Genomic DNA, 24,356 nt, shown 5'->3' with positions numbered 1-24,356 from the left:
CTTTCATGTGCTCCGTGCTCATTCTGTTCCTCCGTTAACTGGAAATCCCTTCATTTGTTATTTAAGTGTTATGTTAATATGTCCAAATAGTAAACGAGCGTGGAAGAACAAGATCTGAACTCTGACGTCATGCTAGCCTCTGAGAATGCAAATCCATTTACTTTATACCTGAATGTGTACAGGTAGTCCTCAACTTACGACTGTTTATTTAAAAATGATTTAGAGTTACAGCAGCCTGGGAAAAAATGACTTTCCTGTCCTCAAAGTTATAACTGTTGCTCTACCTCCACCCCATCCCCGGCGCCCCGTGATCACAATTCAGGCAGGTGGCAACTGGCTCACATTTACAACGGTTGTGTCTTGCAGTCACCTGATCACAACTTGTGACCTTTCAGCTGGCTTCCAACAAGCAAAGTCAATTGGGGAAGCCAGATTCACTTAATGATCATGTGACTCACTTAACAGCTGCAGTAAAAATGATTGCTAGAGAAAGAACCATCTGTCCCCCAAAGCTGAAATTCAGTGTTTCTAAGGCAAATGTCAGGAAAGGGCTAATACAAAAAACTACAACATTTAATTGGTCCTATATTAGGATATGCAAATATACCTTTTATGAGTAGACTCATCTGTGGTGCCTTTTGATTTCATTGAACAAAATCTGAGGGGGAAAAATAGCGTTATTCCTCTGGAAGGTGAGAGCCTTAGACAATTCATTCTGAAAATTCTTGCATATTTATGATGGACATACAGCAATTACCCCCCACCGACAGGATTGGAACGACTTTGTTTGGGGATCCTATTTCTAAAAAGAGCACACAAATATGCAGCCACACCTGCGCAAAAGCAAACAAGACGGGGAAAGCCTGCAGAAGGGGTCCTCCTTCATCCGCCGCATCCGGGAGTTGTCTACCTCTCATGCTTTTTATGGGGCACCCGGGGGCCTCCCTGGGGCTGCTTGCCTGGGAGACTCTCCAAAGCTGCCTAGGGTCCTCTCTGGGTCATGTGACCAGGAGAGACTTTGGAACCGAGCAATTGCCAGCATCCTCAGCTCTCCCAACAGGCACCTCTCTCGCTTGCCCAGGGATGCACGGAGGGGAAGATAGATAGATAGATAGATAGATAGATAGATAGATAGATAGATAGATAGATAGATAGATAGATAGATATAGTTATAGTTATAGTTATATTTTGCTCTTTTCTTCAAGAGTTAGTTATTTCTTAGGTCCACTTGATTTTTCGTATGGTTTTCTCATGGTTGTTCTATCATCGCTCTAACAGGGTCAGAAAGAACAATTCATCCAGCGTGCCCCGATTTTGCCTGCCAAAGGCAGGAAGCCAAGTTGTCACTCTCATTCCCACTTGACTAAGGCCAGAATGTGTTTGGGCTTAGCGATTGTCTGTTTTAATATTCTGCAGATACAAGAGAAACACAGGTTTACAAAGAAGGTCTTGGAAATCTACCTGTTACATTCATATAATTGGAACAAATAGATGACTCTGTGGGCCTCTGTAGAATGTTTGATAATGATGCGAAAACGTGCAAATGCTGGTGACACGGCAACACGTAACGTATGGTCTGTTGCACAGAACAAATGTTTCTCAAACAGCGCAAATAGCTAGGCATACTGTATGTGGAAAAGTAAGATTTCTAATGAACTCTTGAAGAAAACCCTGTGGGACCAGGCAGAAAGCAAAGCTTCTTCACAGCTGCTCAAAAGGTACCTTGTCAAGACCTTCTTCCTGTCGCTGTTGTGGAATACAAGGAACATGGAATAGCCGTTGTTTAAGAAGATCTCCAGGGCGACCTCCTGTGAAGACAAACCAAATGGGGCGTGGTCTGCTGGCAAGGGAAAGGGAAAAATGCTTCTTTCTCTAGGCGATTTCAGCTGCAATCGGCTAGCCAACCGGACTAGATCCAGGGACCTTGGGAACTCCATGCTGCTATCCCTAGAATTCATTGTCAGGGATGCAGATCAGACAGCTACAGAAAGCTTGTCCTCCAGGCATCTTCAAAAACTACTACTGAACTTTACGTTTAAGGATACAGCTAGAGAGTATATATATGAATGACTTAGAGAATTGTTTCCCGGACTTAGCCGCTGTTTTTTTGGAGCATGGCCTCTGGCAGGACCCGCCGAAAGGTTCAGAACTCCCAACCCAGAACCCTGCTCCGGGTCCACAGCACAGCCGCTCGTGCAGTCGGTCAATTGTCCTGAAGCTGAAAACCTTATGAGGTTTCCAAGAGCTCTGCTGGAAGAACAATTGTTTTTGTTCAGCTTGCTCATCTATGCAATTCCAGTTCTGCGATTGCTTAAAGCATCCCACTGACAGGAAGACTCAGGCTTGGAAGAAATGTCAAAATCAGAAACCACTTCATTTAACCTGGCAAAACCCAGGCAGTTTTTTTTCTAAAAAAATTATACTTGGTTAACTTCACTGGTTTATTGTTGCTATTATTCTTGCTCTGTCCCTGATCAAGTTGAGGATTTAGAGCACATTCAAGTCAAATGTAGATATGGAATTCATTCAAATATTTTCAGAATCATCCTGGCTTTTTCTGCCATCCAATGAAGCATTTAACAGTTTGTGCATTTATATAATAGTTGATGATTTCTTTCACTCTAACCTACTGAGTATCTATCCAAGACTTTGTTTGTCTTCCTTAGGTGTCCTCTCCTCAAAGGAAAGTCTAGGTGCACAGCCAGCTGGTTCTTACCTGCAGAAGGAAACGCATTGGCCGGATCTCCCGAATGTCACCGTAGGAATGGCAGGAACACGTGGGCTCCACAGCCATGGCCTCCGTTGAGCGGCACAAGTTGTAAAGGAATGGCTCACTGATGCTAGAAACAAACATAGGAAGTGTGCATTAAACAACCATTGCATCATTCATTGGACTCTGCTAGTGGCAAGCAAGGCGGTTGTCCTCTTCTGCCTTGCCCTAAAACCTGCAGATGACAACTTGTTCCAGGCCCGTCAATCTGAGTCAGAAAATAAGACCAGCTCCTGCCCTATAAACAGGAAGCCATTTGGCTTCTTTCCTCAGCACCTTCTTTGCTCCCCTAAAGAGGAGCCCTTTTTCCAAAGCCTCAGCCAGCCCGAACCCTTTGGGACCATGGAGTCTGAGACCCGCGGGGGGGGGGTCTGGATGGAGGGCAGCATCTCCTTTCCCTCTCTGGATGTAAAGCCATCTCTCCGGGAAACATGGTAGCAAGGTGAGAGACAGGGCATGTTTTGACCAGCAATAGCCCGTTTAACCCCAGGTGCCGCTCAGGTAGGGAACCACTCACCAGGACAAGCAGTGGCGCGTGCAATAAACATCCCCCAGGTGGGACAGAGTAAAATGCTTGCAGAGGTAGAAATGGTCCCGGCCAAAGAGAACCGCCCCTTCCAACGCTACGTGTCCGTCAACTATCACCACAGACAGCCGGCAGGTAATCTTAAACAGGGAAGATGGCAATGCATGTAAACTGCGTGGCCCTGCTAACTTTTTCTGCCCTGTTAATATTTTACAAATAAAAAATTAAGAATCATTGACTGAGCAACACTTGCTTCTAAATGCCCTTCCATCCGTAATGTAGACTTATTCATACTAAAATAATTGTTAGTCACTTGAGAAATTAATTAATCCTAACCATAAAAAGCTTCAAAAAGGGGCCGTAGTGAGTGGGTGAAAATAGCCCTGCTTTTCTGATGAAGAGTTTGCCTCCTGATTGGAAAGGGGGGCGCCTCCCCCCCCTTTGGCCTTGCCCATTCATTTCGCAACAGGAGAGGAAGAACGTGGAAGCGGCTGAAATTTGGGGAGAGCACCGGTCAGCCCTTCCCACGTGCTCCAGACTTGCTGTGATTGTACCTTTTCATCTTGTACTAATTCCTGGAGGATGATTTTCCTTTCCACACAGACTTCCATGAACTCCTCCGAATGGAGATGTTCATGCAGGGCAGGAAAAAATGTCAGCTGATCCCGACCTGCTTCTGCTTCTCTGCTCAGGGCTGGTCGTTCACCTGCGTTAAAATAAAAGGCAGAAACTGTGCAGCACCTTAATAGCTTTCCATAGCACTGTGGAACAAGAAGATCCTTCTATGAGACGCTCTGTTCTTTAACTGAAAATCTAATCTTTGCTTTTATCACATACTGTAGCTTAGGAACGCGATATGATTTTTTTTTAAAAAAAGCGTGTGCTGCCTGCTCTTACAAAGCACGTCAGCAGGCGGCGGGAAGGGTTAGGGTTGGAAATATTGGCTTTAGCAAAGGCTGCCAGGCCTCTGTGTGGTCCCTGCAGTCAGGCCGGCATGTTCTGTGCCATCACGGCACCTCAGCTGGGAAGATTACCTTGATCTGCCACAAGAGCTGGAGGGGAGGCCGCCTTCCGTGTCTGGGGAGCCTGGAAAGAGGAAAGGTTTGAGCTGCAGGGAAGGCCCTGAAGACGGAGCCAGGCCGCTTCTGCACAGGGAATGACTCCTGGAGGCGCCTAGAACCAGAAGCAACAGCTTACTGTAGACTTATGCACCGCTTTCACAGCCCTTTCTGCAGCCCTCTCTCTAAGCCGCTTACAGAGTCAGTCTATTGCCCCTCCCCCCTCCAACAATCTGGCTCCTCATTTACCCAGCTGGTAAATGGATGGAAGGCTGAATCGACTGTGGTGGCGCAGTGGTTAGAATGCAGGACTGCAGGCTCCTTCTGCTGACTGCCGTCTGCCAGCAGTTTGGCAGTTCGATTCTCACCAGCCCAAGGTTGACTCAGCCTTCCATCCTTCCGAGATGGGTAAAATGAGGACCCAGGTTGTTGAGGGGGGGCAACAGGCTGGAGAGGGCTGTATATAAATCTAAGTGCTATGGCTACGGCTATTGAGCTGGTCAGGATCGAATTCCTGGCTATGGGCAGAGTTTGCCTGCAATCCTTCACTCTAACCACTGTACCAGCCCATCAGCTTATTTCCTTCATGCAGTTATCTAAGAGTCACCTGCCACGCCACCTCAGCCGGCGGCGGGAGGGAATCCTGTTTCCCACTCTTTTCTTGCTCGTAATCGCTCTGCATCGCAAGCTCGGCTTCACTGGCCCGTTTTCTGGTTTTGTGGCCTGAAATCCCCCAGTGTCACCCTAGGACTTTGCATGGCAAGCCAGGAACTGAAATAACCTCTTCAGCCTTATCAACAGCTAGCAAACCTCCCAGCCTGCCAGCTCAGAGGGCTAAACTGCAGACTTTGAGCGTGCCTCTTTTATAACACAAAGCAGCCTCTTTTTTTTCTTCTTTTCCTTTCCTGGCTGGCACCAGGGGCACAGTAAGGCAGAATTTAATTTTTTTTAAGTTTTCAACTGCAATTAATGTAATTCAGCGATCCGTCATTCGGGGAAGTCTCGGTTGATGAGACAACCCTGGGCAAGAGGGGACTGGAGCCTGTTTTCTCGTCTCCTGCCCTGAAAGCAGGTTACCTTGTCTTGCAGTGGTTCCGCTGGATCGTGGGCGACTTTGAACTGGATCCTCTTCCTCATCCGAGCAGGACCTTCGTAGGCATCCAGGACCCACCTTGCAACTGGAGAAGCTACTGCAGAGCCCCACGGGCCCCCCTTCCTAAAAAGTCGATCTTCAAGCTCAGTCCAGGCTTTGGCAGACTTAGAGTGCATGCACAGCAATCTCTGCAGGAAAGAGAGAATCCCTAAGAGCAAAGTCTTCTTCTCTGCTCCTACTCTTACCCAGCTGCTGCATCTGTGCCTTGAAAAGGAAAGCAGAATAATAATAATAATAATAATAATAACTCAGTTACCTGCAGAAGCTCCAGGTGGTGCCCTGGTATCCCTCCTCCTCCACTTATGCTCCACAGAAGGCAGGTTGGGATGAGACGAAACTCTCCCCGGTAGCTGAGGAGGGACTTGCACACTCGCTCTATCCCCAGAGCTCCACCTATTGTGGAGTTCTTTATGCGAGAACTGATCATTTCTTTGGGACCAAGGGAGGCACAGGGCTTTTGAAGGATTATCAGGACTCATAAACTACCCTTGATTTAATTTAAATGCAATCAAAATGAAATAAATTGAAGGTAGTAAAGAGGGCTGCATTTAGTACTTTGCTCTAAAATGTCACATAGGCAGAATGGGACATCTTGTGAGTCAAATCCTCTTAGCTCACTCAGTGAGCAGTGATGAAGTATTTTTTCCTGTAATTGCTTTCAGAGCAATAACTCCCATCAATTCACTATATTTTAAGCAGATAAATATCAAATCTCCTGCTAGAAATGAATTCAGGTAGTGACTACTACTATATCACTGATATACGAGCGTCACGGAGAAGTAAATGCAGATATTAATACATTTGGGGCCCCAAAGCTTTGCAGGAAAATAAAATTAAAATGGTATTTTGTAACAGAGAGGGATCTGAATGGGAAGAAAGCCAAAGAAGCACAAATGAATCTGGAATAGATCACCGGATCAGTGATTGGCCGAAACCTTGAACAGAAGGATCTGCTGTTAGGAGGCAATATGCACAGCAAAAGGTTCTGCTTCATCCCCAAAGGAGTAAACATGAGTCCCAAAGGAGTAAACATGAGTTAAGAAAGTGAAAGTGAAACAAAGACACTCAAAATAAAGAGAAACCCCCTGCTTGGATAATGTTTACTTAAAAAAAAAAAAACAGAAAGAGAATAAGGATTCAAGGGAATTTGACGCATAACAACTCCACTGGATGGACATCATGATTTTAGAACTATGGTTCGTTTCTCAATCTTACTATTTTCTTTCTTTCTCCATTTTTACTAATGTAAACTTCTCAGAGTCTCCTGATGGTTGCAGTATGTGATCAATGTAATCAATCAGCCAATCAATCAATAGAACCATCCCCTCTCCTTCCCTTGAGGCATCCAACCCTATTTTGTTTTTCCTGCCAGGGAAAAACAAGACTTTATAGATCCTTACCTCAACGTGATCCTTGCACAAAGCTGCATAGAGTTCTTGGCCAGTTCTCCTGCATTTTTCTAAATATGATGTAAAATCCTGATTTAAAACAAAAATTATTAATAAACTGATGTCTGTAACAAAACATTTGTGCTTCACATTTGATGAGTAAATCTTAAATGAGTTTTAAAATTGTGCTAGGAAGTCTTTAAGTGAGAATCTCGCAGTCTTTTCTGTCATGGACCAACCTTTTTAAGGTCCCCTTGATAAACTGGGAAAACCAGACATTTAAAAACAGGGTGTGTTTGTGTGTGTGTATGTGTGCATGTGTGCACTTCCAAAAGAGTGATGGCACAGATAGAAAAGAAAAGAGATCAAAGAAGGGGGGGATAAAGAAAATTAAAGGTAGAGAATGAAAAAAGGAAGAAAGGAAGAAAGAAAAAGAATAACCGGGTAACAGAGTTGGAAGGGACTTGGGAGACCTTCTAGTCCTGCTCAAGTAGGAGACCCTCTGCTATTCCAGACAAGCAGCTGCCCGCTCTTTTCTGGATGGAGCACCCATGGCCTTCAAGATCCGTGCCAGGATGTAATAAAGCAACCGGTATAGTACTCTGGCTTCCAAGATTTGCAGCAGAAGGAACAAATTTTCTCCTCTTGATGAAGAAACGAAAATACAATAATATCCCTAGTGTTATTAGTGGTACTCTATGATCTGATCTCAGTTTTGGCCATGCAGACAGAAAAGCTCTTCCTGCATCGACAGAAATCACCCAGATTTACCAGCAAATCAGCAGTTTTAAAGAAATGTCATTTCTAGTCTAGCTGTGAACTAGATATCAAAAAAAAGACATTCATGCTGCAGTGGGGAAAAAGTTAATATACATCATTAAAAGCAAATTCTCTGGTTGCACTGAAAGAAAAAAAAGGGTTGCCATGAGCAGTTCTGAAATGAATATCAGATTCAAAAGTCCCCCTGTGTATTTAATGGCATGCTAATTTACATTTTAATTACTTCCTAAGAAATCAAAGCATTTGTTGACAGTGGAACATAATGTCAGCTTCACAGAGCACTGTCGGTAGATGCTTAATGAATTTAATTAGATAATCAGTGATGTTATCTTTCTATTATGAAGATAAAGATGTTACACAAATGATTAGCAGAAATATAATTAATTATAAATTTGCTTGTTTGGTCTCTTGAAATCGAAATAATATACATGGCATTATGATAAGAGACTTGAAGAGACCCTGACATTGTGCACTTCACAGGCTGATGAAACCCCAGCTGTGAAAAGGATTGCAGGCAAAACTCACATCCGGACTGGTGACCTGCTAGCACAGCCACTGGACGTTCTGGTGAGCTCAGAACAATTGACTTCTAGCAAACATGTCTTGGAGGGCCCTGCATATATCGCAGTAACATTATATGCTTCCTTTGAAACAAAGTACACAAGGGGACACGGACATCATATTTTGGCCAAGCCAAACAGAATAAATGAGTTGCAGGTAGAGGTGAATATGGGTTGCGCTGCCTCAACTTCCTTTCATTTATCTGGGTGGGCAAAGGGAGCTTGCCTGAGTATGACATTCAGACAGCCTTTCCCTAATTACAGCCATTGTGTTAAAAAGCAAAGGGATTGACTTAAATATTAAAAACATCTTTGCAGAAGAAAGGGTTAAAAGTTGTGATGTCTTTGGAATTCACCAAAAAATGATTAGCTACATGTACAAGAACCTCTGCTTGGATTATAAAAACAACTATTTCCCCTTTTCCTTTTGGGGAAATAATACTGTTTGTTTTTAAATTTGGACATTTTGCTTTTTGAAGTCTATGTTTCTATTTGCAAGCTGGGAGAACAACTAAGTGCTTGAGCTGTAAGAAAATGCTCGTTGTTGAGAGTTGTACTAGTGAATGAAGAAACTTTATGAAAATTTCTCCTGGTGGCAAATTATTTCCATATACTGTAGGGAGAGAGAAGTTCCGATTCAGACATGTCGGTGGAAAGGCATTTATTCTGAGAGGAAACCCTTCAGGGAAGCTTTTGGTCCAACATGAGGGAAGAGCCGAGGTGGCGCAGCAGTTAGAGTGCAGTACTGCAGGCCACTTTAGCTGACTGTGTTCAGCAGGTCAGCGGTTCAAATCTCACCGGCTCAAGGTTGACTCAGCCTTCCATCCTTCCGAAGTAGGTAAAATGAGGACCCAGATTGTTGGGGGCAATGTAAAATATATATATACATTGCTTACTGGTGTACACCGCTTAGAGAGTGCTTGCACTTAAAGCGGTATATAAGTCTCATAAATAAATAAATAAATAAATAAAGATCTATAAAGATCAGGGCACAGTCACATGTTTTGGTGAGAAAGAGACAGAGCCAAAAAGAAACCCTCCAGTTGAAAGCAGAAACAGAAATTTGATGCAGAAGACCAACCTCTCCAAGGGCAAGACTGTGTCCAGCCTCTCCAGTTGGAAAGTCAGATGTGAGGCAACATCTGCCCAGCCTCAGATTCAAACTGGTTCATTCTTTGGGGTCAGATATTTTCAAAATCTTCTAATTAAAAGATCCACATGTTGATTATAATAAAGAGTTATCTCTTTTTTAACATGATCTTATGGTACTATGGCTGACTTCCCTCTTTATATCACAAGCAGGCATCTATCTTGGTTCCCTGAGATCTATTCCAGAAGATGCCTAACACAGACACGGGTGGCAAAAAGGCACCAACTCTACTTGGGAATGTTTCTGGCAATTAGGATAGGATCAACGGTACTTGCTTAGTTGAATAAAAATGCAAGAAGACAATAAGCCTGGCCATGGATTTTGTAGCAGTGGTTCTGTATTACCACTCAGCTCCTATAAAGTTCCTCGCCCTAGTAGGTCAGCCTCTGACCTATGTCCACCCTGACACCCTCATCAGCCTCCTCTCCTGACTGTCTCCAAAGGGGCTGAGGGCTGAGTTTGGGGAGGCAAAGCAGCACATGACAACACCCCCCCCCCCAAAGACCCCTTGCAGCATGCCAGGTTGATTTCCTAAAGGACGCTTTGGCCAGGACTGATCTACAAAGGCTCTGAAATCTGGTCAGCTCTTCCTCCTGTCCTTCTCTCTGTACCTGGCTTGCTTACGGTTGCCAACCTCCTTTAGCGAGAAGGCTGAGTGGAGAAACAGTTAAAACAATCTAGGAGGGAGCAGAAATCTAAACCACCAGCACTGTGAATTCTTCTCTTTCCAAGGTGCACAACCCCACCCCACCCCGAATGCACCAGAGCTGTAAAGAATATACTTCTGTCTGTCTGTGTATCTGGAAGACCCAAAGATCTCCAATCAGTCATTTAGCCCACTGTACAACTCATTTCCTTGAAAAGCACAGAAAAATATAATTGCCTGCAGCAGAAAGAGAGCCGAGAGTTGCAGGCTCGGTGGCATGTCACACTACAGCGAAGCGTCTATCAGATCTTGAAGTGTCAGTTCCTGACATCACCAAGAGCAACACAAAATGAGTAATGTTCCCCTGTAATTCAGCCTCTCCTTTAATTACAAGCCTCTCCTTTTTAGAAAAGAAAGACAGAAGACGCAGGAACCCCAATTTCATGCACTTGTGCCTGAATAATGCGTCTACTCGTCCTTTTCCAGATGGCCTCCCTTCCTACCACAAGAACTAATGATGTGGGCACATTTAGGGAAAAACCAATAACAGTCTTTAACCTTCAACAGCAAATACAAGTTGTACAAAATGTTCCTTGGGATACATTAAGAAATATCAATTACTTTGCTCACTGATGTGTAATCAGTTGTAATAATCAAAATTAATTTTAAGAAATAATTAAACAGACCCCAAGGCAAATAGTTGGTGTCAGCACTGAACAGTAACGTGTATTCCCATCACACCTGGAAGGAAGTTACTTAGTCTGAATCTCTTTCTCAGCCAACAAAAATAGCTAAAAAACTAGCCCTGAGTTTGTTCACCCACCGTTCATTGCACTTTGCGCTGCTGGGGAAAAAAGGTCCCCTGGTTATTTGGCCATTGCTTGTCATCAAATAGAGCAGGACTAGGACTTCAAGTCAGGAAGCTCAAGATATTACTTACAACCTTTTTTTTTTTTTTTGGCACCTGAGGTTCCCACAGGGATTTGGAAAGGCCAGTTTATGCCAGTTTTGTGTTATCACCTGTTTTAGGTTCCTGCTGGGAGTCGAGGTCTCGTTCAAAGGGCTCATCTTGCTTGAAGCACTGACTAGAATTTTGCTCTGGGAGTTTTTCTTGTCCGACACTGGAACCACAGAGAGGAAAGGAACAACACGTGCAGTTAATGCTATTGTTATGCTGTATCCCTTCAGGTGCCCCGGAACGCCTATTCCTGACCGTGGATGCCAGGCCCTGCAAAGCAGCACCTCAGGGGCTTCAGGTTATTCCCCAAGAGCCCAGGCTTGGCAAGGCCCAGAGGAGAGCTGACCTCATAGGCCGCCAGTTGCATTTCCTCTGACCTTATTGATGCTTGTTTTTCCAAACAGCAATCTAGAAGACGCTTTCTGCTGTCTAGCAAGATCTCCACTGCATCCAGCTATGGGCTGCTCAGGACATCTCTGCCCTGTAAATAACTGGAGCCCACCTGTCGTTACTAGTTATAGCCCTCCAGGTGGATTCAGAAGTTTAGATCACAACGGGACCTGTCCCACCGCTTGCTTGGTCACATCTATCAGGGTTAATAGCTTCCTAACAAACCCTAACCCTCCCCCTCCGCCCCCCAAAGGCCAAGAGCCCTGCGGTGACGCCACGTCCGTCAAAGACTCTGTGCAATTTAAGGGCAGAGACCTAGAAAGCCCCGACAGGTCTTCCTCATGGCTTCTTCCCACAGAGGAGCTACGTCAGCCATCTTCATTGTCTCTTCTCCATCGCCTTTCTCTTTAAATAAAGAGATTTTATATGCGTCCTCTAAATCTTTTCTTCTCCCAGAAAGAAGCCGGAGCCAGATTTCCTCAGCTGCCCTCTGGATCTCTTGCTGAACTAGAAATAAATGAAATGCAAACGTGCTTTGGTGTGGAAGGATCACATCAACAAAAGGGCCACGCATCACTTCCAGATTCACGGGTCTGCCAAGGTGAGCCTGACCAGCAGCTTTGCTGGTATTTATTGAAACCAGGACGCTTACGAAAGCAAAATCACTCGCAGCACTCCAGATTTTGATACTGCTTGTCCAGAATGTATGTAGAAATCAGAGCAGACATGACTAAAATAATAAATGGTCCATTTCTCCCCACGTATCTCGTGTAACATTGTCTTATTTTGTTGCCATACAGTAAATTATAAACAATTTGGGTAACTGAGGGGTGCCCTCCGAGCTTGCTTGTTTTCTTGCAGACGTTTCACTACCCAAACTAGGGAACATCATCGGTGCTAGTTGTTCCTGTATCTACATTACAAAATGCACCCGTGTTTTAAAGAGTGTACAGAGCAAAGCAGGACGCACACAAAGGCCTTCTCCTGTCCTTCTCTTGACCAGCCCCTGCCCCACACACCCCGTTTCCACACCAATCTCGTCATGTTTACCCTCCTCCAGGGCAGGAAGGTCACCATCAGTTCTCTCTTCCTCTTTTCTCGGGGCCAGAGAAACAGGGCAACCCAAAGCTGGCATCCGTTTCGCCTCACCACTTTCAGGATAGCTCTGGCTGAAATGCAAGCAGATTCATTAAGACCACTATCTGAGTTGGGGGGGGGAAGTTGGGCTGTGGATTATTTAATACATCTTAATCCTGATATATTTATTTTCAAAAAACTTCTAAAAATATATGGTTATTTTTAAGAACTCTAATAACCAAGAACAACAACTAAAAGACATATTGCTTTGATATCTGCTATTTGGGGATTTACTCTGGCCAAACACAGCATTTCGAGGTAAAAGAAGTATCTGTCTCCATGTCCCTAGGATGGATTCCATTTATGGATCCATTTTTTTCTTTATCTTTATCCTCTTCTTTAAGTTGGAGGCGGTGCTGTTGTTCCACCAGTGAGGGATGGGTGCCGTCATTTCCGAGGTGAAGAACCCTTTCCAAATCTAAGGGGAAACGGCATCTGGGTCCTTCTTAACAGCGAAATGGCCGTCCTTCGTTGCCACCTGTCTTATTTCAGCTCTTGGAATTTTCTACTGAGCCACAGGAGGATGCAGCCTTCCGATAAAACAGCCTAAATAGAGCTGTTAAGACTTTGCAAGCAAATGGCAAACTATCCAAGGATCAAAACCAGAATAAAGTAAGAGACAACTGGGGCCAAGGAATGTGCCACACTTACGATCTGACAATAAGTTGGTGACGCTACTTATTCACCAAGAATAATCACAGGTTTACTGAAAGTTTACTCTCTCACGATGGGGACTTCATAGTGCCACATGCGTGGTGCTGGAATCCCCCTTCTCAGTTCGGGAACATCAAAAGAAGTTCTTCCCCCAGATTTGAAATGACAGGTAAACAGAGGGAGCTTTGAAGGTGGGCAGCTTCCCTTGGAAACATGCCTAGAAACAAAGAGGCCATTACGGAAGTCCTTGCAACTCCATAGGACACATCCACTGGACACATTTGTTCCCGTGTTCTACATTAAACTCCTGGAGTTTCTTCAAGATCAAATCAACACTGACCACATTGGAATTATTCAATGAGTACCCTTGAAATGCATACCCCTAAAGCAGTGTTTCTCAACCTTGACAATTTTAAGGCGTATGGACTTCAACTCCCAGAATTCCACAGCCAGCAATGCTGGCTGTGGAATTCTGGGAGTTGAAGTCCACACGCCTTAAAATTGTCAAGGTTGAGAAACACTGCCCTAAAGGAAACATATCGTCTCTGAAAAAAAGGTTTCTTTAAATTTCTGCTCTCTTGCATCTAACAGTTCTGCCAGAGTAAGAAAGCCCGGCCGCACCTCATGGATCTCAGCTGCAGCAGGCAATACAAAAAGCTTGCGATGAAATCCAGGCTAGAATTGTGTGCTGCAAAGATGATGTCCCATTGTGTCTGAAGAGTGTGCAGAACTTCCAGAAGATTTTGTGACCCAGAAAAGGGGTCCGATAAATAGTACAAGATGCTGTGGTTCAAACAGTTGTACAAGTTGCTCAAAATTGATTCTTTGTGGGGAAAGAGCTTTCTTGTTACCTGTTAAAAAACAGTCAAGAGGTTCAAAATGCTCTGAATTTAAGGATAAGACCCAAGCGTCCCTAAAAATATGAAAAATTTAAAAATAATTCTGATCTAAGACACTTAAAAGCAATTATGCATACAGATTTGAAACAAAATATTCCAGAACGAGAAATGCTGTCCATTCTTCTGCTTTTCGTGGAATTTGTTTTTGCTTGTTTTTACAGACATTCAGTCACATGCAGATACAAATGAAGATGTTTCTCGTTTCTGTTATTTTTAATCTGTGGCATGTGAGAATGTGCACTGAAATGCACGTCCAATCATGATTCTTAAACGCCCGTTTGCCTTGTGCAAAATTTTCTCTAATCCAACTACTTTCCTGATCCAACAGGCTTGAGCAAATGTGAGCACTGAAGCTATCAATCCCCTCACAATGAAAATTAAATCCATTATAAAGAGGATTTAGGGTAATTATTTGTTGTCACAGAAGTAGCATCCCTGGGGTGGAAACCATCCCTAATAAGCTTACAGCGGCCATCACGTCTTACATCTGCTGCTCTCTAAAAATGGCTGGGAAGGGCCCTTGTGGGGGGGGGGGGAGAAGTGAAGAAGCTCTTACCAATTGCACGTGCTCTGCAATGAAAAGGATGGTCTTCCTCGGGTCTGTGACACACATTCCCTCATGAAGTTTGCCTACCAGCTTCTGAGTAAAATAGCAAACATTTGTGAGAAAATAAGGCCTGGCAGATTCCAAAATGTTCCTGGTATCACCACTTCCTGCAGGGCGGAAGAGAAGGATGTACTTCTAAAATGCAATCAAAAACAATGGAACCTCTGCGTACTTTTTTCTACAAAATATTATGCGGTGGCTTTCTCTTGTCTTCTTAATTTTTATTTTTCTAATATTACAGAAACGATCTTCAATTTAAAAAAAAATAGAAAAGAGACCACCCCAAACAATATAAAATACAAACTAAGAAGGAAAAAAAGAGAAAAAAATTACCTTGTATTTTATATTTATTGTTAGTATACTGCATTTACTAATAAATATATTGCTAATTCAAATAAATAAATAAAATAAAATATAGGTAATTATCAGTCCTTATACTCGGCAATCAAGCAGTCTAAGCAATTAGGAAAATGTACGCCTTCAGTGAAGAAACTTTCATTTCTACAAATAATGTTTTGATTAGGAAGTTATTATGTTATTTATGACCTCCAGCACACTGGCTGGTCTTGCTGTTACTGGCTCCCCGGATAGTCAGGATTCAGGTTAGATAACATACAGCTGAATTGCAACTCCCAACACTTAGCATGGCTGTTTACAAAAAAAAAAAAAAAAAATGCTGGGATCTGCAGTTCAGCCATACCTGACCTCATGGTACGTTCTGTGCATTTCAGGTAGACTCAGGTAGAAAGGTGGCTGAACTGCAAGTGATACTCGCCTGTTGAACCGGAGGCTTCCTTGTAATTTTGACCAAGGTTGTAGACAATCTGCATAATGGAAAGCAATAGCTCTGTCTGGAAGGACGTCTTTTGCTCAATAGCAGCGTTCTCTGGAGAGGCCTGTATAGCAATAATATATAAACGATTGAATCTGCGGGGTTAGCGTTGTAAGCAAACAAAAAACAAACCCAGTTCTTAGGAAGGTTACACTGGAGTGAAAATATTTTCAGAGAATGTTCTAAAAGAGTGAGACAATAAAAATAAAGCAGCCATTTCCAGAGAGCCAGGCCTTTTCCTCAATAAAAGGTTGGCAGTGGTCCTAATACTCCATAGTTCACTAACGAGGCTGTACAGAGAGCCATACCTGTACATCATAAGATCCCTAAGGAAAGTAAGCTTGCAAAAACTCTGGAATGCCAAAAGTGAGCCAAAGCATCTGCTTCCCCTCTGTTTTATCAAATTCTCCTACCTAGAGAGTTTTCCTAAGTAACAATGCAAGCAGCAAGGGACAGAATATGTCAGTGGCAAGCAAGGGACAATCCTGGACTTCCAACTCTCCTCCCGCCATCTCACCCCCCCCCCACAACTGAAGGGACAGACAAAAGCACCAGACCTCAAGAATGAACTCCAGCGGGTGCCACCTTTTGTCCCTCCAGTCCAGCAGCATTATTCCCCTCAGGAGACGCTGAACCAAGTCCCAAACTTCTTTCCTAGCTGGAGGCTGAAACCAAGAATCACAAAGGCCAGAATGATTTTCCTGGGAGGAGGCAACAACTGACCCGCTCCCTCCGCCATCTTGGAAAAACAGGAAAACATTAGCAATCCCAGCGTGGGACCAGCAGGTTGGGTTGTGTTTCCACAGTTACATTTTATCCCCTATGCGGAAGGCTGGTGAAAAATAGATCAGCAACTGGAAGATCAACTGTATATAAACATAAAACCACAAATAAGACAGATTGCTAAAATGTAATAAAGCAGCAGTCATGATGTTAGACGAAATTGCATATGGAAAATGAGCAGCGGCAGAAGTAAAGGATGCTATAAATGAAAAGCCCTTTGAAACCATTTCTGGTGGGAAAAGAGACAAAGATGGCTTTTGTCAACAAGAGTATCTGGAGCCCCACTTTAAATGAGCTCATCCTTTGTAGGAAAATCCAGATGCCCCCTTCCCCAACTGGCACTTTGGACTCGCTCAAAATTGTTTCTTCCAGGCTCAAAGAGCACATTAGGACCTGCCGGCATCTCACTCGGTTAATGTTCCCAGAGTCGGATGGCCGCGTGGAGAGCAATTGCAAGAGTAATGGAGTCCTTACTGAGTTGTGGCCAGCATTGATGATGCTTTCCTTTTTCGTCCGCCCCCTCCCATCATTTGTAAAATAAAATAATAGTAACAACAACAACAACAACAATTATAATCTGGTTTCCTGATTTCTGAGGTGGCTTTACACTTTTCAGGTTGCAGCTACAAACTATAATTCCAAGACTCTACTATTCTCTTTTAGAAATTCTTGAGCATAAGTTGTTTTTAGTGTGGCTGCCTGGCATTTCCCATCCTGGGGTTTAAATTAAGGGCTGCTTGTGGGGTGAGAGAAGCAAGAAACAAACGCGTGGGCAACTTTCTTCCCCGAGGCAGGAAGAGAGGCAGGTAAGAAGAACAGAACTTGGCCTCTTTGCCTCTTTAGAGCTGCTGGAGAGCAACCAACTTGATTAAACTCCTGACTGGAGGGAAAGCGGGAAAACTTTTTCCAGATGGCCTCTGCTCTCCCGTAAGCCACAGCATCTGTAATCTCAAGGGGCTTGACTGACGTGTTGTACCCAAGATTCGTGCTATTAAACGAAGCCGGATGCTTCTGCTCCTGGTTTCAGCCACTCCGCTTCCTCAGCTAAGTCGCCCCTATCGCCTTGCCTGGGGTCAGCAAGACTGGGCCCTCTAGCGCCTTCCTTCACTCTCTGAAGAAGGAGAATTTGTTTCCTGGAAGAGCACTGCTGGGCAGAGTCTGTCCCCCAACAGATGTTGTGGGAATCACTACAGGGCTTTCTCTGCTGCTGAGCTGGGGTGCCATCCACCCATCCATGAATGGGCAGAAAAACAGACGAGCCTGAACTTTGCTCTATCGGTATCCACTGTTGATCCCCGTCTCTGTTTCCAGTCACTGCAGTCAGCTGACTCCGTCCTGGGTACTAAGTGACCAAGACTAACATAAACCTCTTACAGACTTTGAGGCACTTTGGGACATTGTTGGTTTAGGGGGGAGAAAGCACAACTTCCATGTGGATGGAGATTGCTTCATGCTGTCTCACTCACAAGATTAAACCATCTTATGAGGACACAACAGAGATGTTGCCAAGGCGTGTTTATGTTGTGGTTAGATGCAGGTGGGAAAAGTCCACTCAACTTCATGTCTCTGTGAAAGAGTTAAGGCATAACACGTAGCTGGTCAGAAATGAGCATTTTCCCATATATTAGCCTTATAATATCTAGATAAATTATATGTTGCCTAAAAAGTACAGCCTAGGCTTGGGTAGATGCAGAGTTAGATCAAGCAAAGTTGAAAGAAGGAATCATTTATTAATTTTATAGTCTGACTTTTCCTTCAAACTGATTCTCAAGACAGTTAGCAGTTCTTTAATTTGCCTTTTCACTGACTGAAGACTTCAGTTCAATCGGGATGATGCATCAATTTGTTTTCTGTCATCTAATCATCTGGTACTATTTGAATATCGTCCTTGAATGTCAAATTTCAGACTCAACCATAAGAATAATAATATTGTCTGGATCTTAGGTTTATCCAATTAAAATAAAATCAAGTATACCAATTCCTCAAGACCTCTGTACCAACTCCTGGTCTGTTCCATCTACTTCTATGGGGCTGCTTGCTTGCTGAACCAGCCTCTTGAACAGAACAGAATCAGCCAGTCAGCCAATCAGCCAACTGGACAAAACCGCAGCACTTCCTACCTGGGATGGCCCAGAGGGGAAGGCAGCCAAGGCTGCGGCTTGGAGGAAGTGAGGATTAGACCAGAGGGGATCCTGAGGGGATCTGTGGTACACCAGGTGGATGAAGTGCAGGACGTCCTTTAAGAAGCTGGTTTGCCAAGAATCCTCTCCCTCTGCTGGAATCTAGAGGAGAACATAAAACTTAGTCATGAAACACCATCAAACAACCATCCAATTATTTAGGTTTTACTTTCACTGAGAGAATAGAAAATAAATGAGTGGAATGGACAAAAAATAGCAGAGAAAGCAAAGTTTAGATGCTGTTGAAGAACTTGAGAAAGGCTTCCTGCCGTTGAATTGTAAAGCTATTTGGCTGTTCTTTATTTTTTCCTTTTCAGGGCAATTTGTCTTTCTTTTCTCATTCCTTATTTCCATCCTGTTTTCTGGAAGCTTTTCCTCCTCGTTGTGCATATTTTAATCCTTCCCTCTCCATCCTGTTTAATTTTATTTTAACTGAATTTTTACATTTGCGATCTTTATTGTTTCAATGTTTTATGCTGCATTTTATTCAATGTCTAGGATCACCTTTGGCAAGATGGGCAGCAAAGAATTTTGGTTAAATAAAATAAATAAGCTACTGCGTATACAGTAACTGAGACCCAGTTGACAAACAGGGTTTGGTGTCCTACACAAAGGTGTCTCCATCCAGATGTATTCCACACGACAGAAGCTCAAGCCTGACAGTCTGTCTACTGACATATTTTTTAACCCCTTTTCTGTTATTTTGTTCTAAATTTTGTACTAAATTTTCAAAACAGCCTAAGCTCAGATGTATGTAGAGACCAATCAGCTGCTGGGACCGCTTCACCCCCTCGGTTGCCCCCTCAGTTGTGGCTGTGGGGCTTCATCCTGCAACACCCCCCAGGACAGCAGGACTCACCTGCCTTGTGAGGGACGAGACCATCTCCAGCAGCAGAACAGCGGCTTCTGTGCACAAGCCGGCTTTGACCACTGTCCCTGTGTGAGGGTTGCACAGCAGCCACTCTAGTGTTGCACCCAAACCTGCCTGGAAAATAAACATCTCGTGAAGATGCAGAAAGTGTCCCAAAGTACGAGCTTTACCCCACCGCTAAGCCATGCAGGAGTCTGGGTGGATTCTCTTGAAGCAATCGGGTCTGTATTCACTGGAAAGCACGAGGAAACCTAGAATTCTAAAAAAAGATACCTCCAAAACTGTCATCACATTTCAAATTGATTTTTACTTCTAAATTCTATTCAAAATATAGGTAAATGAGGGAACCTGAATCAAAATATTGTGATGCAAATTCTTACAACACTAAAAAAAAGTAAATAAGGAGCAGAACTTGCAACATCGCATCACAACACACATTTGAGAAAAACTCCTTTGATGCAGATAGCCAGAATAAAAAACACTGCTCAGTTTGTTGTTCCTTAAGTGTTCTTGTGTTAATGAAAAGTATTCATTAATACATCTTCGGGGGGGGGGGGAGAAAGCAAAATGTGACAGTAGCCTATTTATATCAGCATTTTTTCTGTTATGCTTACTTTGCAAAAATTTGTATATGCACATCATCATCTCAAAGAATTAAACAAGGTATACCTGAATGCGTACCCCCCACACACAGACACAATTTTTTTGTGGTTTAATCAATAGGCACACGCAGGCTGATAATTACCTATGACAATAGACCTTATTAAAATTTTCATTTGTTAACCCTAAGGACAGATGGCCCTCCAGCCATGTTTTGGGGAAGGGGCAATTAATTCTATGGGTTAATATCTCTCGTTATCAGAAAATTCCTCCTAATATCTTTCTTTACTGAGATGGCCAACCAACACAAGAAAATTAGTATTCGAATATTCAAAATATCCCAAACTAAAACAACAATGTCAGTATAGTTAAGAAAAATGTATGCAGACAGAAATATTTTAAACTGTGGGACTGTTTCCAAAGACTAACGTAATGGCCACACGATGACCCTTCTTTAAGTCTAAGCTGTACGAGCTGATCCTATTTCAAGTAGAGTTTTGATAGCCGACAGGCACGAGATGTAAACAATACACGTGAATCATTGTATACACATGATAGTATACAAAATAGGTTTTGAACCCCTCCCCAGAGTTGAGCTTTCGCACAGATCTGATTCCCAGGAAAGGGGCTACACAGGGGGTAACCTGGGCTGCGTCTGCTGCGCCCTGTGAGGTGAGGCGGCTCTCAACAGTTGGAGGAAGATCCCTCCATTGAAGGCTGCCATTCCTCGTTCTGTTGCCTTTTCTGTGAAGGTTCCCTTCCTAGGGCCTGCTCGTGGTTGAAGTTTCTGTCCTTTCGCTTCGTCTAATAAACCGTTTCGGCTGCTACAAACCTTTCCCCGTGCTTTACTGTGTCAGTGCAGTGGCTTACTTGGGTTTCATCTGGTGGCTTGGACAGTGGTGTGTCCAGAAGAAGTCCTGAGAGAAGGAGGTAAATCTCCGGAATGTGGAGTGAGTAGCTCAGGAACATCTTCAGCTCCATTAATCCAGAGAGCGGATATGGATGATACTCAAATAACTGGGGAGAACTCTTCAAATTGTCTAAAACAAAGAACAAGAAACTTTTCCTCAGGCTCTCTCTGAACTGACCTACTGGATAAAAGAAGAACAAGTCCACAGGAAGGAACTAAACTGATCTTATTTACCCAAGGAAAAGCTACACAATACAGCCATCTGTCGTGGATGGTCTCAGCAGAGAAGCTTCTACATGGTGACAGCACCGAGACTAGATTCCCCAGGATCTCCTTCTTTGTGATCCTCATAGGCTGCTCTGAGTGACAGAAGCTCGCTATTGGGGGGAGGGGGGCTGTTGCAGCCAGGCTAGAAGCCTTTGCATGAACTAAATGGATGCTCTCCCCAAGACCCAGCTCCATTCTCTTCTCTTTCCATGTGGACTGTCGCTGGTCTAAACTTTCCTGCTTTCATTTCAGTCTCCATTAATACCTGAAATAAAACAATGTCTTAATGTGGACTGAAGATTTTTTTCAACCAAATAACCAGAATTTAATTGTATTGGTCAGCAAATAAGACACCAAAAGCAAGTTAAGAAGGTCAAACTTGAAGCATGAAAGATCAGGCCCAAAGAGGACACAGTGAAAGTGATATTGGTACACAGTCACCAATTCCTTGGCATCCAGGCTGGGCTGCTAGCTTTCCTTCGAACTTCTTAGGGTTATTTTTAAACAAAAGGCAAAAACATCTTAAAATAATTAATACATTCTATAGAAATCAAGCAGTGACAGACAGAGGGTACATGATGATAGATGAGGGGGAGAGGGGAGAGGGGAGACAGAGAGAGAGAGAGAGAGAGAGAGAGAGAGTTATTGAAATAATTAGTCATGATCCACAGCTAGCCTCAGCATCACACTGCAAGCCAGCTGAAAGCACTCAGGACCTACCAGTCAAAATATTCAGCCCCTTTAAGCTGCTTCTCAGCCACAGGCCCCCCATCATCCCGTCTCTGAACTCATGCAGGTGTGCACGGTTGTGCAAGAAATGGAAAAGCAATTTGGCTGCCAGTACAACTGTGGTATCATTTACATGACTTTGCATAAACATCAGGAACCAGTCAGGGCCCAAGGCCTGGAACATTTTTTCTTGGATCCTGTGAGGGAAACACCAGATTGAAAGACACAATACTTAAATGTTATTTGTTGTAACTATACTACATGGTGGACTTACTGGAACAACAAAAATTGAAAACATTTGCTAGCTCCTGAGCTACTGTTGTGGCTTTAAAATCCCTTAGGTATCCCAAACATAACAAAAATACAGTTACAGCCTAATCTTTTTTTTTTTTTATTAAAAGTTTTATAAATTTTACAAAAGAAAAGGAAAAAAACAAAACAATACAAAGACAAAAAACATATACAAAAAAAAACTAAACATTACACAACAAACCCTCCCTTCCCCAACCTCCCCCAAACACCCCCCCTTCTCCCCCCCCCCGAGCTTCCCAGAGCAGAATATAGGCTTAATTAAAAAACAATCAAAAAAATTATACTTTAAAATATATATGTATATATATAAAAATAAAAATTAAGAAAAAGCTATATAATATTTTTTAATATCCATTTTAAACTGTATAAATTTTATCCATTTATCCCAAACAGCAAGAAATTTCTCTTGCGTTTGTTGCTTTAAGAAAGCCAAAATCTTTGCCATTTCCGCCAAATAAGACACTTTAAGAAACCATTCCTGCAATGTAGGCAAAGATTCCTTCTTCCAATATTGTCCAACTAACAGCCTCGCGGCTGTAATCAAATTTAACATCAATATAACCTCCTTTGTATCACAATCAGTAACTATACCCAACAGAAATAGTTGCGGAGTAAATTTTACCCTCCTTTTAAAAATTCTCTGGATATTCCACCATATCTTAATCCAAAATGCTTTTATCTCTCTACACGACCACCAAATATGATAATAAGTAGCATCCATACACCCACATCTCCAACATTTAGGTTGTAGATCAGGGTACATAAAAGACATTTTTTGTGGATCAAGGTGCCATCTATAAAACAGTTACAGCCTAATCTTAACCTTGTTTAGGTAGAAATAAGTAAAAGTCCCTAACCCTGTGTAGACAGTCTTCTACAGCTGGTAACTCAAAGAAAGCAAATCAAGGTGGACGTGGATTTTGAGGTACGGGCACCTCCGAAGCAAAGGAGAGGTAAGTTTATAATTGTACTTTTAACCGCTGTAAAGAAGATTGTATACACACAAACCCACGCATGCACACATACACTCTTACTTACTCGGAGGACAAATGAAGTTCATCTGGCTGAATTACATCCAGCAGCATGCTCAACAACTGATTTCGAAGCCAGACCATTTTTCCAGATGTCTGAGTTAAATCTAAAATTCAAACAACACAAAGAATGGATGTGAAATTCTGCATAGGAATGTATTTGACTTTTACTGAATGCAGGATACAAAATGAAGGGAGCCTCAGCAGGTAATACACAGGGACTGGTAATAAGAAACTCTTCAAATACGAGAAGCGTTGATCAAGTCTATCCTAAGGATTATCTCTTGTTTTATTTTATCTTGTAGAGTTTGTAGAGTTAGGAGGAACGGACACTCTGTAATAAGGCTTTACTCTTAGGTTTATAGTCCACTTTCAGAAGAAATGTGCCTTTTACCCAAAGAGAAGCCTTCTCTTTGCATGAGGCAAAGGCAGGGCAGCCTGGCTTTTGGCCCCACTGTTAGACAGGCCTCCCTCCCTGCCCTCTCGAGCGGCTGCTCTGCTGCCAGGACAGCTTGGCTGCCACCCTCTCTCCTTGGGCAGAGAGGCCAAAAGAAGGGAACCGCTGGCACCTCTCTGTGGCGGGAGGTTTAGAGCGCAATTCTGGAAGGCCCAGTGAGCAGCACAAAGCATCCCGTTGCGCCATGACTTTGTTTTCTTTCCATTCCTGCATCATGGAGTTAAATGTTTCTTTTTGTACCCTTAAGGCACTTTACGCTCTTAGCTACTAGAAGCATAACAGGAGAGTAATGAAAAAGAAACAAGCAGCTTTTGGAAGTTTTTCTATGCATTTCAATTTTGGTTCCAAGCAGGAGATGCTGCTGCTGCTGCTGCTGCTGATGATGATCATCATCATCATCTTCCTCCTCCTCACAGTCTCCCCTCAGGCAGGCAGGGAACAACCAGAAGTTTGGCTAGTGGAGCCCGCAGGGACGACGGACACTGAGGGAAGCATTATCTGACCTGCAAAGTCTGTGCAATATTTGCTTCCTTGCCTGGATCAGCAGCTGCTGCAGCTCCTGCTATTTTCAGGAGGTTTGGTTCTCCCTTTTGAGCTGAAATTATGGATATCTGCTGTTCCACTGTTCTTCTCTTTCCCTCAGCCACACCTCCAGCCTTCCACCTGAGGCAAACTTATGTCTGCTAATTATTAGGCAGGAGCACAAAC

General features: G+C 43.3%; 1 protein-coding gene across 1 annotated transcript; it reads right to left on the bottom strand.

The window, feature by feature from the left end:
• Positions 1–13: 13 nt before the first annotated feature.
• On the bottom strand, positions 14–23,625 carry LOC120296922 (WD repeat- and FYVE domain-containing protein 4-like). Its single transcript, XM_039318973.1, has 21 exons — positions 23,586–23,625; positions 23,199–23,298; positions 21,840–22,045; positions 20,813–20,982; positions 19,331–19,456; positions 18,412–18,573; positions 16,066–16,173; positions 15,452–15,572; positions 14,626–14,783; positions 13,792–14,021; positions 12,430–12,548; positions 11,695–11,886; positions 11,052–11,152; positions 6,908–6,985; positions 5,432–5,635; positions 4,331–4,469; positions 3,851–4,002; positions 3,288–3,436; positions 2,717–2,840; positions 1,723–1,808; positions 14–658 (listed from the first exon to the last, which is right to left on the bottom strand). Exons 1-21 carry the CDS (start codon positions 23,608–23,610, stop codon positions 589–591), a joined length of 2,820 nt encoding a protein of 939 aa, XP_039174907.1. The 5' UTR covers positions 23,611–23,625; the 3' UTR covers positions 14–588.
• Positions 23,626–24,356: the final 731 nt, after the last annotated feature.

The sequence above is a fragment of the Crotalus tigris genome, unplaced genomic scaffold, assembly GCF_016545835.1.
Source record: "Crotalus tigris isolate CLP2741 ecotype Arizona unplaced genomic scaffold, ASM1654583v1 scf7180000021798.40895, whole genome shotgun sequence".
In the NCBI taxonomy this organism is placed as follows: Eukaryota; Metazoa; Chordata; class Lepidosauria; order Squamata; family Viperidae; genus Crotalus; species Crotalus tigris.
The sequence above is the reverse complement of the archived record's forward strand: the minus strand, read 5'-3'. Positions and strand labels throughout refer to the sequence as shown.

Bases quoted from the DNA above. Each gene is read 5' to 3' on its own strand.
- LOC120296922 (XM_039318973.1), bottom strand. From the start codon at position 23,610: ATGCAAAGAGAAGGCTTCTCTTTGG. The intron at 6,986-11,051 runs GTGATAACACAA...GTTTTAAATCAG, and splicing joins CCAGCAGGAACCTAAAACAG to GATTTTACATCATATTTAGA. The intron at 5,636-6,907 runs GTAAGGATCTAT...TCTTTCCTGCAG, and splicing joins TGTGCAAGGATCACGTTGAG to AGATTGCTGTGCATGCACTC.